The following is an 18,295-nucleotide window of genomic DNA, read 5'->3' on the forward strand; positions in this document are numbered from 1 at the left end:
GTACATTGGAGAGTGTATTGTAAAGAACAATGCTTTAACAATGGTTAGAACCTGTAACCAAATGCACCACATCATCCACATGTCTTACACCAGGCATGCACAACTCAAAAAAGTACACGGGCCGTTTTAGCGAAAAAATATTTTTCGCGGGCCGCGTGCTAACGTTGTTGTAACTAACGTGTAGCCTACTTTATATAATGTGACCGATTAACCGTTGAATAAGAGATATCGTTGAGAAGATGGTTACTGTCAAGAGACGGTTGCCTCTCGCACTACAGTATCTAGTTGTTTTTAACGCTTAGCGGCGGTAAAGCATCGGATTCGTTGATTATGTAACTGTAACCGTGGAGAAAATGCCTGAATGAGCGAAATCACGGAATATCTCGTGGGCCGCATGCGGCCCGCGGGCCGTATGTTGTGCATGCCTGTCTTACACCAAGGTTGCTTTTAAGTACCATAAAAAGCTTCATATAATCATCATGCAAAGGCACAAACTAACACGATTTTTCATGGATAATTTAAACGATACAGTCGGTTAACATAAGACAATAGCAACAAATCACAAGCAAGCGTATATTACCACATGTCAATGAACATTTCAAAACTGGGTACTTAAACCAACCACTTGAAACTGATATTGCACACTTCTTTAAAAGTACTTGTAGACATCAACAACTCTAAGCACAGCTTCAGTTCTTGAACTCAAGTTTAGTAAAAATGAGCCATAATTTCTGCTTCAAAAATCTCTTTCTACAGCACTTGCTAGTAGTACATTGTGTGTGAATTTTCTTCTAGAGACCATCTCCATTCTTCAGGACATAAATGTTGCTTAGTTAAGTCCCAACCAACACTTTTAACAGCATCCACAAATTCATCTTCATCTAAAACAATATTATAAATGCACCTTAGTACACCTGATAAAGCAAGCTTATGCTTGTGAAAGTTCGTGTAGAAAAATTAAAAATAAAGTTAACCCTGTAGAGTAGAGACTGTAGTCTTAGAATCTGTATTTTTTAATATTATAAATGTTTGTAGAAAAGATACACTGTCAAATAAATCTGACTGTATTTTCAATTCACCTCTTTACAATACTTACTTGCTTGATATGAGGTCATATTCATATGAAGCAGATAGCTGTGATAGCAAGCTCTAAGAATATCATGTGAAGTCGCATCTTGTGCTAACGCAACGTAAACTCTTCCTGTGTATACAGCACTTAATGTCAAGTATTGGGTACAAGTATAACTAACTTGATATCTCAACGTTTGTGCTGAATCCAACCTGTTTGCCTGTCGGCCTTGATTAAAAACTTCAAAGGCTTTTTTGACGAAACTTGGTAGTCGAACTCCACTGAAGTAATTTTCAGATCTTCTATCCGACAACCAAGTTTAAGCCACGAAAAATTAGGCACTAAAATGAATAAATAAGCACATTTTAGACAATTGTGTAAAAGAAACATAAAGCAAAAGGACCATACGTGACATTATATCTTTATTATCAGATTTTTTTTGTTATTAATACATCAACTACCTAGCATGTGCCTTAGGTATTAACTTTCATAAATTACATGGTATGTAGGCCTGGAGTTGCTATTTTTATAAATATCCTTAGGCATGTCAATTTGAAACAGTCATAAATAGCAAACATCCAACATTTAAGTTATCACGTAACGTAGTTTCTAAACTGAAATACCCGGGCATTTTATAATAAAGAAACAAACTCACCATGAAACACCGGTTCAAGTTTATTAGCCTGTGACGGCGTCAATACTCGCCTTCGATTTAATACAAAGGATGCAGCAACATTGAAAAATCGAGTTTTGTTAAAAATATCCATTACAACACTGGACACAGCTTTATAGTTTGCATAAATATGAAGCATGGTAAAGAGTATAAATAGGGTCCAAGTCAATGCAAAATGGTCTGCGACAATTGGGGTTATGATCAGACTAGCCACCAACGCAGCCAGGTTCACAAGCGTTTCCTAGAAATGATAATGTAAAACATAACACAAATAATGTATTTTAAAATATTGGCAAAGTTTCCATCAAATTACAAATATAAACACAAAAATGCAAAAGTGCAGAGATGCAAAAATCATTATTCAAAAATATACACACACATATACATATAACTACTTTTTGTACAATGTATTTATAGTTTTGATTATACTAAACGAAAACCTTAAACAAATATATACGGGGAAGAAGCAATAAATAGGGACAAAAAGCACAGCACAAGTAACATCATCAACAAACTAACCTGGGAACCGTCCTTTGAAGAAACATCTGCCATATTGTTTCGTCTCGCTTGATGAACGGTAAGTGCTGCCCTGGTACAACCTCCTGCCACACCTACTAGGGAATAAGCAAGTCCTGAAAAAGAAGGAACACATTAAGTCAAACACCTAAAACTAAGATCTTTATGAATTTGTTGGACGTCCTACATAGGGCTTTAAAAAACATGTTTAGACCAATCAGAATGCAGCAGGGTTGGTGTTGTTTTCTAGCCTGGGAATTACCCTAGCAGTTGGCGTGCGTCAATGTCCCAGGTCGCATGCAGAATTAGGCTAAAAATTAGCATGAAAGTAGCTAAAATTGGGTTTTTTAGAACAAAAATTCAAGTGTTTATTTTGCGCCTCTGTAAAAAAAGTTTGAATCATGGTTTTTTGATGGCATTTTCTGGAATGGTAGTCCAAAGCATACTAAATTAACATGCAAAATTTCAGAGAGCCCCATGGAGGATTTTTCGAGTAATCTGTCTTTTAGTAAATTCACTGTATAATAAAACAAACAAAGATTTTATGGCATTTTTTGGTGTTTGACGCCACCTGAAGAGCACTATGAAAGACAAGTTGAATTAAGATCAATTAGGTATGTTAATAAGAAAACTAACAAGGCATGCAGGACTTTCAAATGCCACCTGCTGCGCACATGATAGGGGTGAAGTAAGCTTTTGGAAGAACTGGAGCTAGCAGTTCAACGAATGTTGCTCCATCATTTAGAACATCAGCAAACATTCTCCATTGCTTTGCATTGCAGTCTAGGCTTGAACTAAGATACACAGGAGTTAATTATTAACAATACTTCATACGTGTTGGAATAACAAGTACTTGATCAAAGTCTAGTACAACTAATAAAGCACACGAAACAAAAAGCGGGAAGCAATCATTTTGCAAATTTAAAGAAAAATACGTTAACTTTACCTACCCTTTTGCATAGGCAAAAGCAATTCTTCCAACCATTCCAGTTCCATCTACAAAATGACAATTTTCGGTTTTTGTTTATTTGCTGCTAGCCTATTAATAATATACAGCAGGAAGTATAGGCATTGGTAAGTTATCAAACTGTACCTTTTAACAGCCATGTGATGGTGGCACCTGCAACAGTGGCGGTGCTATCACCAACTCCACTACCCTTCAAAACTGCATGGGCGGCTAAAGTTCGGGTGATACTGCTGCAGAAAGCTTGTAATGTATCCCACACCTGCAATTAATTCAAACATTGCAACACAGAAAATGAATTATGCTAGGAGCTTAGGTGCATGGATGTACTATAAGTATCTAATTAAATTAGACATAGGTAACTACCTGGTACTGAAGATAATCTTCACTCACACTATCAGGATAACCTTTTGGAAGAAACACAGCCTATAAAAGTTTGACAATGTAGGGTTGAAAATTTTCCTTTATACACATTTTGAATTGGAAGGCAAGAAAAATTCATCTTTTTCTTGGTCATATGCCTAAAACATTGCTAAGAGTGCACTATACAGTAATTATCTTTTACATCTATGCCAAACGTAGTTAAGAAAATTAAATTCAGTATGGCTATACCTTGAGAAAGTGTTTAATATTGCGAGGGTGAAAAGTGTTAATTTCAGGCTGTTGTCTTTGCACAATAAAATCGGCTTCATTTCTTCGATATGAATGACCCTCACTACTTAGAGGTGACCCGTAATATTCACGAATAGCAGAATGCATTTCTTTGTTATATATCAGATGCTACATAAAGTTCCTAAAAAAATACGAATAAATATGTTTACATTTGTAAAGTATTAAAAAGCAGCTAAACTAACAAACAAAGCAGCATCAATTGTACAAGATTTAGCTTAGCCTGTGTTCTTCTACAGTGCACCTCAGCCATCATGTACAAAAGCAGTTACCAGATAGAAAATAATTTTTGATATCAACAGCAACTGTTACCAAGCAACAACGTTTCTTTAATTTCTAACTTGAGGCAAAAACAACTAGCATATATATAATAATGAATCAATGATGTTTATATCTCATAGCAGTAGTAAGACATCCATTGTACAACAAAATACGAAAATTTAAATTTAAAGATATTACAATAACAAAAGTATATAAATAATAAGCAACATAGGTAATGAAAAGCCAACAGCTTCACTGCTTGAGAAGTGTCTGGAATTTAGTATACTTTATGAAAACTTCATGGTAAACATATACATAAAAAGCATAGGTTTGAAATGTTAACGAAGTAAGATATGTGGAATTATTTAAATGCAATGATCCCTCTAAGTTGAGCAGATGTTAGCAAACCTCACGCAAGAATGATATATTAACCCCCTCCCCCGCACACATTTCAATCACTACTGAAAAATTAGTTTAAACTTATAATATCTCGCCATTACTGCTACCTAAAAAATGTACACTAAAGCATCATATGACCGCCAGTATTTAAAACCTTACTTCCGTAAATCGTCTATCTGTCTTTGGTTACCCGACTCTGTCAGCCACTGTTTAAACTTTTCCTCCACAAGTTGTTGGAAGGAATTACGTTCTTCTTTAGTCATTTGTGACTCTTTGACAGCTTTTTTCCAACGTTCAGTTGCTCTTTGCTTTGCTTTTACCGCTTGTGAATATTCTTCAGGCAAACCTCCAGGTATTTCAGACGTGGTAACGCCATTGATCATGGTTTCACTTATTTGGAATGGAATAGAAAACATGTAAAATTCTGCTGGGGTCATGATGCGATAAAACTTTCCTTTTTCAGCAGCTAAAGGTGCATCTCCGACAGCAGAATATCTTGGAGAACGTGGTTGCACAACATCGCTTAGTCTTGAATGATTGTGAGAAAGATTATGCACATTACTGATACAAATTGGATTTTTCCATTGGTCTATTTGTGGAGAAATTGGCAGGCCAACCTGGGCAAGGTGTATCTCTAAATTGGAATAGAAGGTATTGTATGGTGCTAACACTATCGAAGCTTCTACATCATCAGTAGACATGCCATCGCTTAAAATAATCGGCTGAGTTGGAGTGGCAATATGTAGGGTAATACCAGTACAATTAGCAACAGTTATTGACTGACATGGAGCAATCAGAAGAATGTCTTGGCAATTTACAAGCTTTATGCAGGTCGATACTGGTCCCAGTACAATTGTCATTCGATTACACTTTTCAATGGTAGCACATTTAAGTGGAGACAGCAGATAAAAACAAGACCTTTGACATCGATGAAGCTTTACATAGCTACCAGAAAGAAATGCAGACTGTCTAGCAATAGTTTGATTGGAACATTGCGTAAAAAACACAAGCTTGTGACCAGTTGGCGCAGAGGATGAATTGGCAATGATTCTAGCCTTTCTACGAGCAGTTTCACTACTCGATGCTGGGGAATTCCACTTTAATCTTGTCCCGGATGTTATACAAGATGTTAGCCCAAATGGATTATCCGTTAAATTAGCTTGAATCCAACGCTCAAGCGTCTGAGCTGTAAAAGTCCCAGCTGAACGACTGTATCCTGCTTTTCCTTGTAGTCTATGCCTAGTGGCTATATCATACACAGAAAGAACATTGGTTTGTTTCATGATCCTCCCTTTAATGACATATCCTAGAGCCTTTACCACATCAACAGACAAATTTGAATCCTGGTTAGACATCTCTTGTGATTTAAAATCATCAGATAATAATTCAAATATTTGGTAGATATGAGAGACAACAAACTGAATGTGTTTATGTTCATCAAGCATGTTTGCTGTGGCTTCAGATTTATTCTGATGACTCGGAGATTCAATGCACGACCTTGGGCTTGCTCCAGGCCACTCTTCCCCGACTAACGATCTTCTCAGTGACACTTTATTAGCTTGCTGCAAGTACAGAAAAAAAACAAACTCAAGAGTGGGTACCTGCATACAACTTCTGTATGACTTGGCATCCCCAGATTCAAGCATTTGATGCTGAAGCTCAGCGTGTTCAAGGCGTTCATTTGCAGTAAAATCATGCAGCGTGTAAAACATCTGGAAATAGGTCCAGGCTAAATCTTCTTTCATCAACATTTTGTTAACAGCCATATGTTTCCAAACAGTCCAACTCAAAGAAGGATAACCGCCATCTTTACCTTTGTTTTTCGCATATGCCACTACCTTCTTCAGATATGGCAACGTTAGCTTTGGATGAGCATACACAATTCCATAATAAAAAATGTCCGGATGTAGCCATAGCTCCACTTCTGACATTTTTCACTGTTATTATCAGAATACTTTTGAAAATCTTAACATTTCTCTAATAATGTTGAATAAAAGATCACCATATAATTATATATATATATATGTTTATATCATTAAGCAGATTTGGCTGACTTAAGGATTGCCATACCTAACCATACTGCAACCATAAACTTATACGCCATTGCTTCACACACTGTCTGGCGTCTGCACACTGGATCGTCATTTCTTAGACAGGCAACAGCTTGCGTTACCAGTTTTGTCTGTAGGCTATACTGAAAACGATGGCCGCAGGTCAGCGAATGAGCGGGCCAGATTGAAAAGTTTGGCAGTTTTCGACGAAAACTCGTGCGTGCAAAAACGTTAATTTTGACGTGATAGCGGGCACCAAAGCCTCAATTTTTTGTTTGTTTATTATAAATTGGCGTTCCACACTTTCCACTATGGTGAGCAGGCAATCGCACAGGGACATACATCAGATACAGTACATGTTTGTTTATTTTCATCGCCACATAGGTTGTCTTGTGACTAGTTATGCACCTGGCGTGTATTCAAACAGGGTCGTTGGTCTCGCTTGGACGGCATTTCGGAATATAACGGAGAACTGTACCGGATGAAAGGAATCAATTTGAAATATGGGTTTGGAAAGTTGTAACCTTTTACTTAATACATGAAAAAACTAAAGGATTTGAACTTAGGTTATGAAGCCAACGAGTATACGATGAAATAAAAAGAGTGCTTGCCTGTGACAACGAGGGTATAAACTATAGTCACCAAAGTGAAAAGTTTGAAAACTGGTTAACTTACAGTACAAAGGCTCTTGGGCCTCATATTTTCGATTGTATTATAAGCTTTGTAGGTCGGACATCTTTAGCATATAGTTGATGCCACCTGCGATCTCGCTTCTCGACATATTCATTGTGCAGACAATTGGGAATGCATGCAGCGAGACTGGCTGACCATCGCGTGAGTTACTTGCGATTTTGTTTTGCGACTGCTTTGCCGTGAGGCGTCATGGCTGTCTCCGAATTAATCTGGTTGTTATATATGGTTTTTCTGAAAAGTGAAATTTTCTTGAAAAATATTCGATTTATCCTAAAGCTCCATTTGTTTCCGTCGCAACTGTCATAACGTGACTCGAGAAATGTTGGACTCCGAATGAAATCAATATAAGTCATTTTGGACGTTTGACTCAATTCAAGTCAAGTCATCAGAAAATGTGACTCAGGTCATTACACTAATGATTTTAAGTCTATAAAATGAAGAACAAGTAATCAAATATAGAGTAACTGAAGTTTTTTGGAAAGCAACGATTTTAAAGTACAAATATTTACTTGAAATTTGACCACTGTTTAATAGCAAATAAAAAGACAACTGCAAAATTCAAAACTGCTAGCTCTCTTCATTAACATCAATAATATCGTTTCTTGCTTTTTTCTCAGCGGGTTCAACAATTTTTGAAAAGCTTGTGTCTTCTTTTTGATCATTTTTTCTTTTCAAGTCTGTGTGGGTCTGTTTCAAATTAGTATTCGAAAAGTCATCATTTGCATCAAAGTCCTGATTATCCAATTTCTCCTGAGCGCTTGCATCTACATCACCGTTGCTTTCCAATGCATTCTTTTTCTAAAATATAAACACCATCAACAACAACTATTTTAGGCTAACACCACATTGCCATTGCAGGATTGGAAACTATATATACAGTGTACAAGCATGTGCCTGTGAAGAACGTTTCATTCTTCTGTACGTCATAATTAATTACATTATGTGGTCAAAAGTTTGCTTTGGATTTTCCTATCATACAACTTCCTTTGTTATTAACAAAGTAACCTCACCTCGTTCATTTTCTTCCAGTCTTCACGCGCCCGCTCCCCAGTGAAGTCATGACAGGAGAGAGTAGGAAGCCACTCCATCATGCCTTCTTCCTCAACCTCACTTCTGCATGATAAAAAACACATCACATGACTTGAACACAAAAGGTATTACAGAAAAGCAATCAATCTGTTCATAAAATGGTCAGAATTTTATAGCAATTTAACAATACTGGTAAGAATCCATGCTTACATACAAATATATATAGGGCAATATCCTTGTTTGTCTGAATTGTTCTACTTCACTTTCCACTTCTGAAAAATCAATGCCACCATGCAGATGGCTGAATTTCTTGTTGTAAGTATCGTAATGGACTCTTTCCAACACTAACCCTAAGAGAAAACATATTTTTCCAATTGTAAACCTGTTGCACAAGATGTATCATATCAAGAAATGACTAACTTCAGTTGGTAATTAATTTACCAGTTCCAGGAGCTTTGGGAATGTCAACAAGGGGTTCAGAAAACGCCATGTTAAAGTAATGTTCTTCAGCATGATCGCCCACTATTGCTATCATAAGTCCAACCATTTTCCTTATTTGGTGGATCATAAAACTTTGTCCCTAAATAAATACAACAGATATTTGAATGGAAGTTGCAAATGTAGGATAATGCTAAATATTTTATCGGTAGGATAACAAACTTTTCATTTAATTTTACACAAACAACACCTTCAATTTCAAAGTCATAAACTCAATGTCATGCTGCAAAAATGGGGTCTCATGTTCAAATTCCATGATATACCGGTGGGCACTCATATCACCCATCCTCTTTCCAGAAGTAAAATTATGATAAGAATGAGTTCCTTTGTAACGATACAGGAATGACTGAATGCTCTTTAACTTTTCTGGTAGACAGATATGGATTAACGCCCAATAAGCAATTATTTATTCATAACAAACAATTATGTTACGAGCAAAACCTGAAAACTATGCAATCACGATTATGTAGTTTGCTGGCTTAGCAAAATGTAGAGACAACATTCTCTGCAGTAATTATCAGTGACTAATGAAATTTGAAGATTTGAAGGTTTTTAACTGCCATTTAATTATTTTTTGAAAAACAAAGCGAATTGTTTAGCGATGGTGTCATGCTATATAAGCCAAATTGGACAATGTATTTTCATTTGTTATATTTTTCTTTTCTATGAAACTTCAATCTTTTGTTGACGTACACATATTAAGAATTTGTTTGAGTTTATCTAGACTACATAATTGTGTTCACACAAATCTAAATAAATATTCCCACAGCACATCCCTACAGTGTTGCTACTGACCAGTAGCAGTATAATACAACTAATGATTCTGAACGAATGTAATACTTTACATATAACAAAATATGTACAATTGTACATCTTATACCTGGTGATATTCTGTATTGAGGTTTTTCTTCATCTGAGCTGGCAAAGGCATAAGTTGGCAGTGTATAAGAATATGTTCGAGCACCAGCCCAATATTGTGCGCTAAATCCTTGTGTTGTTCTTTTTACCCCTAAATAAAAAAGATTAATACTTATAACTATGAAAAATTTCAAACTAAGTGCTAAAGCAAAATGTTTTAAATATTTCTTGTAGATTAATCCTACCAAGAACTCTTATATCATGTGGTAGTTTTTCGTTGATTAATTCAGCGGCATTTTCATGGAAGACCATTTTCAGTGATACAACCTGTCCACATGTAGATACTCCCTAGAAAACAAGACATGCAACAACAAAAAACGTTGCACTTAAGAAAAAATACATTCCAATGACAGGTTTGTATAAGCTGGCAGAAACTAACCTTATCTGTTCGAGAAGCAACTTTATAAGACATTTTATTTGGGTGATCCCAACAATTTTCAGGAACAAGTTTAGCATCAACCAACGCACGTATCAGTGATCCTTCAATAGTTTTTCTTTCTCTGTCTCCTCTGTTCATTGCCATTCCAAAATAATTTTCACCACAATATGCCAACAAAAGGGCTACCTAAAGCAAAAACATAAAAAAAATTTAGGCATGGTATTTGATGTAAAGTGTAATGCTTCCGATATAGAAATATCATTTATAATACAAAATTTGCAATAGTAATTGATAGCAAACTGGAAAGTATGGCACTTTTTGATAAAAAATCATACACGTATTTACAAGGCTTTGGAGCGATGGTGTGCTCTGCCTTCATTTCTCTACCATTCTCTGTTTATTTTTTGCCCTTTAAGCCAAAGCGTAAACGAACAAGCTTGTCTTGTTTACTCATTAATAATAAACGCATGTTTGCAAAACATAGCATACATGTTGATAACTGTCAAGGATTCATACGCCACACTTTCCGCTATAGGCGATGTATATAAATTACACGTAGACTTACCTTTCGTTTTGGTCCAGGCAATAAACCATGCTTAGATTCAGACTTGTCTTGTTCATCTTTTTCTGATAATTTCAAAAAACAATCTTGTGTTTACGATATTATTATATACCAATACAGTAGAATCAGAATTGTACGTGATTGGTGTTTCAAATTAAAACATTCCACAATATACACGTTTATAGTTCATATATACCTGTTTCATTTTGCAGAGGTATGTTATCCATTTTTTGATGACTAAAACCACTAGTTGAAAAATTAGCTTCAGCAAAAATGCACCGATGTAAGCAAAGGTATTTGTTTATAGAGAAGCCCCTCTTTCTTAATGATAATTTAGGCTTCGATAATAATACAGAAAGAATTTTAACAAGCTGCATATGCTGGTACGCTCATGAAACTAACACATTAACAGCAATTCAACTTGCTGTTTATTCTATACCGTTTAGCACATTGCCATATAGGCCTATATCTGCAAACAATCTACAATGCATGCAAAAAAAATATTTCCCAGCTAGAATTCCGTGAAAATGACACTATAAAGGCTGTCAGTGTCAACAGACCTTTTCAGAGTTATGGCCGCCATTTTTTTGGGTGGCAAAATTTTTTCGAACGCCTATACTTAACAATGAAAATTGTTAACCAGCATAGATTTTTTTTTTAAATTTAAGCGTTTTGGGTGTCGGATTTTAAGGATTTTGCTCGGGTGAGTAGCATATGAATTCCTTTACATGATAAATAAGAAATATTGTAAACATGTTGATTATTTCCTATTTTACAGCGGTTTGTAACCTACGCAACGGGATTGTTTAGTATGATATCTAGATACGTGCTGGTCAGCAAAACATGGGACGTAAATGTGTAAAAGTGGTGCGTGGTATCTGCAGTGCGTGTGAATGTAGTAATCCAATTTATATTTACTTCTGGTTGATTAAATTATCGTTAACGTTGCTTGACACACAAAGCAAGAGTAACCTATGTAACGTGCCACAGATAACAAACCTGCCTGACTGCAAAGTATGGCAGTTTTCGACAAGAAATTGTGCGTGCAAACACCCAAATTTTAACGTGATGGCCCAATATGGAATGTAAGACTGGTGTGCACCAGTAGGCAACAAAAGATGTGCACCAGATATCCCTGTTTGGGAATTAGTTATCTTACAAAGTAGCTTTTTTGACCCATTTTGTGCACCAGTGTGTGCATATTTGTCCAGTACACAACGTTCTCTTTACATACGGAGTGATGGGATGCACTAAATCCTCTATTCTTTGTTAATTTATTATAAATCTGCATGATCAATGATGAACCTCGTGCGTCAGGTGCCACACTTTCCATTATGGCAAACTCGTACGTATTTTACGGTGCATGCTCTGCTGACCACATATCCAAACGTCATATCAAACAAAACAAATCCAGTACGTAGGATTCAAATCGCTGTAAAATAAAAACTTGGCAACATATTTTCAATGTTATTTTTAATCGTGTATGTATGTATGTATGTACATGGATTCATACCTGCTACACACCTGCATGAGCGAAATTTTTACCATCTCTTGCTCAGAACGCTTGTAATTTAAAAAGCGGCAGGTCCAGGGTACAACTACGTTATGCATTATTATACTAGAAACCTACTTCCCAAGTTATGATGTCATTTGGTTGTGCACTTCTTCACTAGACCCAAACAATGAAAGTGGGTCCACACTGCACAATTCCCATTGTTAAGTACAGATATAGGGGATCAAAGAAATCTTGCCACGCAAAAAAAATGACGGCGATAATTCAAAAAGGGTTTGTATTTCACCAGAAAAAATCGTAGGCCCAACGTTCGAAGATAGTTTTCAGCACAGTTTCTCGTTTCTAACTTACATTTTGTAACATGTAGGGCTAGCCTGGGATAGCAACCTATAACTTCTTTCTAATTTACATCTAAACCCCGAGTAGCTACAATCAATTTCTCGCATATCAATTTTCTAATCTAACTACTAGGGATGGGCCGATATGAACCCAAACCCGAATAGATTCGCCGAATATCGCCTTTATGGAAGATTCGGGCGAACACGAATACCAACAATGGCAAACCGGAATACAATATTACTTATAAATTTACTGACTTATGTTAAAAATGATGATCTAATTTTCCGACAAAGCTAAACTAGAATCAGCAGTACTTACAATGAAGGTCGTTTTCCTAACGAATTTGCTTTTTTAATCGTTTTTTAAACACTATTTTGAGATTTGTTTTTCGATTTCATCATGTTACAAGCAAGACTTGACAACTTTTGGATAAAATTATTTTGTTTGGTTCTAATACGAATAGATTCGGGATTCGTTCGTGTCGACCTTCATGATATTCGGGTTCGCACGAACCCGAATAATCTTCCTCACGGCACATCCCTACTAACTACTAGGCCTACCTAACCGCCTATCTTCAATAACGGGCAGCGTGGCCTACTTAACGGAGTGAAACATTCCCTTTTTAATTAGACATAAAGCATGCAGCATCAGCAAACAAGGACAGGATGAGGTTAATCCCCGGTTAGGGTTCAAAATTCATAAATAGTTCAGGACAGAGAAACACAATTGCAAAAATGAAAATGCTTGTTGAAAATTCAGACTGTTCTAATTAAAAATTGGTTATAACGGTGCCTTTTGTTTGCTTTGTACATAACGTAACGACTGTAATGTATAGTTTTTTCTTCAACAACCTACTGAAAATATTGTTGAACTAGGCGGATAAGGCTGGTTTATCTGTATATCATATTTTCAGTACGTTCAGAACTGGAGTAATCAGTGTCCAAATTTTGCCAATAAATGTTAGTTAAACGTTAATTTTTGGTCTAAGTTAAAATAATTATATTCATATTTTTTCAATAGTTTCTCTCAGCTGCACAACCTATGCTTAGGTTAGGTAATTAGTTCGACCGAGTTGGAGTGAACTGTTGTTATTAACGCAGTGCCTGACATCACCCCATTCGTCTACTTTCCGCCCATTAAAATGGTCTAGAGTACAGGAATTTTTTCCCATTCCAATGGTTGAAATTATGCCTTTCTTACCCTAGAGTAAGATATATGCCTTTGGAATGGGAACAATTTTACTTCGGCACAAGTATGTTTGTGAACCCCATTCGTCTATTTTTCCGCCCATTAAAATGGACCTGCTTTCAGCAATGGGGTTTCCTACAAACCATATTTCTGCCGAAGTAAACATCTCCCCATTCCAAATGCATATATCTTACTCTAGGGTAAGAAAGGCATACTTCCTGCTATTCGAATGGGAAAATATTACCGCATTTTCACCCATTTTAATGGGCGGAAAGCAGACGAATTGGGTGAAAATTGAATTCATAAACTTCAATCAGTAGCTAGAAAACACTTTTTCAAGAAATGATGTAATGGTATCAAAAATACCACCCAGGCCGCTACAGATGTTTTAAGATAGTAACCCATACCCAACCTAAAACCCAGATAGCACGTAGTTGTCGGCCCGACAGATACAACGAGCTATTCTCGCTATAGTGATTGTAGCTCCTCTGCCGCTAACGAGTAGCAAGCTAGACACGGTGTTTTCACGCCGTCTAAAGCTCTTTGTCGGGCCGACGGAGGTCCATTAGTGATGTTAGATGATGCCGTAAAACCGTTTAGATGATGATGAGTTTAGATAATTCATTATATGGCCTTTCCGTATGCTGTAGCAGCTTAAATTAAAAAAGATACTTGCATTGTTATTCTGTTATGTAACTGTTTCGTTGCATGCAGAGAGTAACGATGTCTACCTGCGGTAATCTTGCTAAAATACAACGATGGTTTGATGATGAAGTTGCCTTTTCTCGTACAGCTTGCATGGTTTATAGTTTAGGTCAGGAGGACATGCCTACAAACTTCCAGCTGAATTCCATTAAGAATAGTCGGATTCGGGATTGAAAACGAATTGGCCTATAGCTAAGCTGATAGATTTGGGTTGGGTAAAGTTACTCGCCTTGTTAACGCATCTTAACGCGGTTCACTTTGCACTGCAGGTTGTACAGAATTTTAACTCTGTAGTCTTTATAGATATATGTAAAGCCCCAAAGTACCTTCTATTTTAAATCTAATTCCAATTAAATCCTAAATAACTAAAATGAAGTTTTTTCATTCCAATTTTTCTAAGCTCACCGCCTGTCTTTAACAACAAGCTACATGACTTAATTTTGAAACATAATTACATGAAACAATGAATTAAGTATAAGCTACTTTACAAGGGAAGTGTCTGAACACTAATTCACATGTTTATTCATTAAACTGCTTGCTTAACCGATAAGCCCAGGTCCATTGATCACTATCATCCATTAGTTGAGAAATAATTACCTCAGATTTTGGCCCTTGGCAAGATGGACCATATGCACATATCAGATGCGCCACTCAGAAACTATAACTGGAAATCTCTAAATATCACCAGAGGACTAAGAGAATTAACAGAACTAATTAACAAACTACCCTAACCCTAAGACATACGTGTCAAACTCCTGGCCCACTTTACAATAAAATTTGGCCCGCGATGCTATTTTATACATTGAACTATTTCCGGCCCGCGAGATCATTGTACAATATAACTTACTTTTTTCAAGCAAGAAACAAAATCATAACAAATTGCACAATAGAGCAGCACAGCAGTTGCCCCACCGTACGATAGAATAAATAGATTAATTCTGACGCTTGTAAGCCAGTCTGACTTTTTCTTTATTGCTTGTTAATTATTTAATGAGATGAATCAAACATAATGATGTTAGAGAAGAATAATCAAAAATAGCCCAGTCAAAAACATCCAAAAATTTGGTGTTGTTTCGCTGCCTTTTCCAATTCATATACTCTTGTCAAAAAACGTTCAATCAAGTGTTATCCTTACGGCCCGCGGGGTTAAATAAGTTATGAGTTTTGACCCTTGCTGCGATTGAGTTTGACACCCCTGCCGTAAGAAGACTAAAAAAGGTACTGGTAAGTGGGCTAAAAGATTTAAGGGTACCTAAGATGTCTATGATATACTGCTTGCTTAATTCTCTTAGCCCTCTACCGCCTACTGGTATTTAGAGAGGTCCGTAGCTCACATTGGTTTTTAGAAAAAAAAAAATTTAGAGATTTGTTGTGTAGATAAGGGTAGGCCTAGCTTAATTTATGTTTTAAACACGCTTGGTATAAACAAACAGTGAGCTGTCCAGTTTTCAGTTTCATTCAAGCAATCACAACCTGCTGTTCATTACGTCACCAACAGAAGCCGGTAATTACAGATCCAACCAACAGCAGGGTACTATTCCTGCAATCACAGTCCGCTTTTGATTACGTCATGAACAGCAGCTTGTCCATTACTGACCATTTACCATGTGTTCAATTAAAACTGCTACTATGCTACTGCTACTATGAAAATTTGGCCAATCATTATAATTATAATTTATAGCCAATTATTTGGCTAAATGGATGAAGCCACTCTTGCCCATTCCACATACTTGGATGATTCTAAACATCTTTCGAAGTGTTTCAAAGCCACTTTTACTCTGCTATGATTACATCTTTAATTTGTGTTTTGTGGAAAGCACATTTAAAGTTTTATTGGGATTAGATGTAGAATATAGAAGATAGATTTTGGTGAGGTTTAGGCTATTATGTTAAAAACAATAAGTTAGGTTAACAAGAAACTGTGAAAAATAGCTTTGAACGCACAATTTTTTTCGGAGAAATAGTGGCTTAAAGTTATAGGCCTGTGACACTTGAATGAATCTCTCATGAGGGGTAAATTTAGACTATTAAGCGGCTTGGCTCCGACTTTAAAGCTTAATGAAGTTAAGTGTGCCAAGAGTTTGCTTGAAATTTATCTCTTGTGTGCAGCTGCTACAGACCTGCACGCAGGAGATTCATCAATGTGTATGCCAAGTTTTGGGTCTAGTGCAGAAGTGCACAACCAGCGGATGCATTTGTATACTAGGCTAGACCCCAACTACTCAAATTGTGATGTCATTTTGCACTAGACCCCAAATTTCTTTGTCTTCACTCCAGATTGGAAAGTTTGCTAAGTGTGCAAGGGGTTAAAATTAATTACGCATATTGGCTAATGGTTATATATTGTTTCATCTTGTTGTGCAGGGCATTTGCCACCCAAAAATATCAAACTTTCCCATCTGTTCTTTACATTGATTTATAATTAACAAAGAAAAGCTGGTTATTTCAATTTATAATAAATAATTAATCAAAGAGTTGAGTCTTCAGTGCACGCCATTAAGCCAAACTTTGCATCTTTGGACGGATTTCTTGTCGAAAAGAAGCTACCTGAGTTTATGAAATACTGAAAGCTAAGACCTCAAACAAGATTTTAGAATGTAATTTAAAATACTTTTACCATATAACCTACATAACACCACAACCATTGGGCTGAGTGTTCATTTTTCTTTTTTGACTTTTTCTTTTTAACTACAACAACGCAACCATATTAAACACAAGTTGCTTATTTGAAATAAACTCATTTAGTCTGCCACAAATACCACGTAATTTTGAAGCGCTTATCTTGCCACTTTCTAGCTTCTAAAAATTTTACCCTGTATATACTTGTTTGTAAATTTTTCTTTGATGCCGCTATATTTTCTTCCCGCAAAGTGTTACCAGTATATGGGTGTTGGTAATGTCAATGGCCATACTAATATGATCATGTCATACTTACAATGGCCGGCAGAACGGTCAAAATTTGTTAAAAATTGTTGTTTAAATTGACTATTAAATTAACACTAGAACGGCCGAAAAACAAGTTTACCTCTAACGGCCGGTGGTGTCGAAAACGACACCATCCTTAAAAATGTACTTTTTGAATTAATTTAACGAAAAACTCAAAACTAAATACTTCCGTAATGAATTTAGGATGTATTTTGCTTGTTCAGTAGAAAAAAAAGCTAGCATAACTACAGCAATACGACCTTTGATGTTGTTGCACACATTTGTAAGAAACGAAAAAAAAAAATTTTTTTATGAGTTGAAACATAAACAATCATTATTCTGATGGTAGGTATCTTAGCAAAACGTTAACTATTTCAGAAAATGCTCATATGTGTCCTACACACAATATGATAACTGATAAGTCTTTAGAGTTACAGCAGGTCCCATGTTGATCTATTTACGTTGTACAGTTTTTGCATTCTGTAAGTTTTCAGTCGCCGTTACAACACACTCCGCAAGTTGGCCTGCTGCAGTGACTTCAAACTGTAACTATATAGTTTTACGACTTTCTTCCGCACATTTCCTTCGCTTTCCAGATGGTCTTCTCTGCGCTGGGTTCACTTCTCTTTGGACCAAATGGGTTCACTTCTCTTCACCGCGTAAGCATCCCTCAACCCCTCCATAAGCTGGATATTGAAGCTTCGTCGGCCGATTTTGCTACCGAAACATTTTCTGTGCAGAATCTAGGAATTTAGCTCTACTATGTCCAGAAGTTTTGTCCAAACGGCCAAAAGTCATCGTTTACTTGCTGCATGAGTTGTGTATTTTCTCGACATTTGGTCGAAAACGTCCACGCCTACCTTGTTTTGTTTTGGCCTACTGTACAGTTTATAGCCTGGCTCTGCTAATAGCGTATGGCATACAATCCATACGTTGTACAAAAA

At 36.4% G+C, this 18,295-nt stretch overlaps 3 protein-coding genes across 3 annotated transcripts; all 3 read right to left on the reverse strand.

The window, feature by feature from the left end:
- Positions 1–15: 15 nt before the first annotated feature.
- Positions 16–4,021, reverse strand: LOC143448736 (RUS family member 1-like). Its single transcript, XM_076948589.1, has 10 exons — positions 3,835–4,021; positions 3,589–3,648; positions 3,352–3,484; positions 3,209–3,254; positions 2,922–3,052; positions 2,262–2,374; positions 1,725–1,983; positions 1,282–1,410; positions 1,097–1,201; positions 16–881 (listed from the first exon to the last, which is right to left on the reverse strand). The coding sequence occupies exons 1-10, from the start codon at positions 3,979–3,981 to the stop codon at positions 763–765; spliced, it is 1,242 nt and encodes a 413-aa protein (XP_076804704.1). The 5' UTR covers positions 3,982–4,021; the 3' UTR covers positions 16–762.
- A 35-nt stretch (positions 4,022–4,056) lies between these two features.
- On the reverse strand, positions 4,057–6,523 carry LOC143448734 (TBCC domain-containing protein 1-like). Its single transcript, XM_076948587.1, has one exon. The coding sequence runs from the start codon at positions 6,480–6,482 to the stop codon at positions 4,707–4,709; it is 1,776 nt and encodes a 591-aa protein (XP_076804702.1). The 5' UTR covers positions 6,483–6,523; the 3' UTR covers positions 4,057–4,706.
- Positions 6,524–7,764: 1,241 nt separating this feature from the next.
- On the reverse strand, positions 7,765–11,224 carry LOC143450591 (pseudouridylate synthase 1 homolog). The gene is made up of 10 exons (XM_076951197.1): positions 10,878–11,224; positions 10,685–10,746; positions 10,120–10,305; positions 9,926–10,028; positions 9,703–9,831; positions 9,013–9,188; positions 8,766–8,904; positions 8,539–8,674; positions 8,306–8,408; positions 7,765–8,093 (listed from the first exon to the last, which is right to left on the reverse strand). Exons 1-10 carry the CDS (start codon positions 11,056–11,058, stop codon positions 7,863–7,865), a joined length of 1,446 nt encoding a protein of 481 aa, XP_076807312.1. The 5' UTR covers positions 11,059–11,224; the 3' UTR covers positions 7,765–7,862.
- Positions 11,225–18,295: the final 7,071 nt, after the last annotated feature.

Source organism: Clavelina lepadiformis, chromosome 3 (assembly GCF_947623445.1).
Source record: "Clavelina lepadiformis chromosome 3, kaClaLepa1.1, whole genome shotgun sequence".
Lineage (NCBI taxonomy): Eukaryota > Metazoa > Chordata > Ascidiacea > Aplousobranchia > Clavelinidae > Clavelina > Clavelina lepadiformis.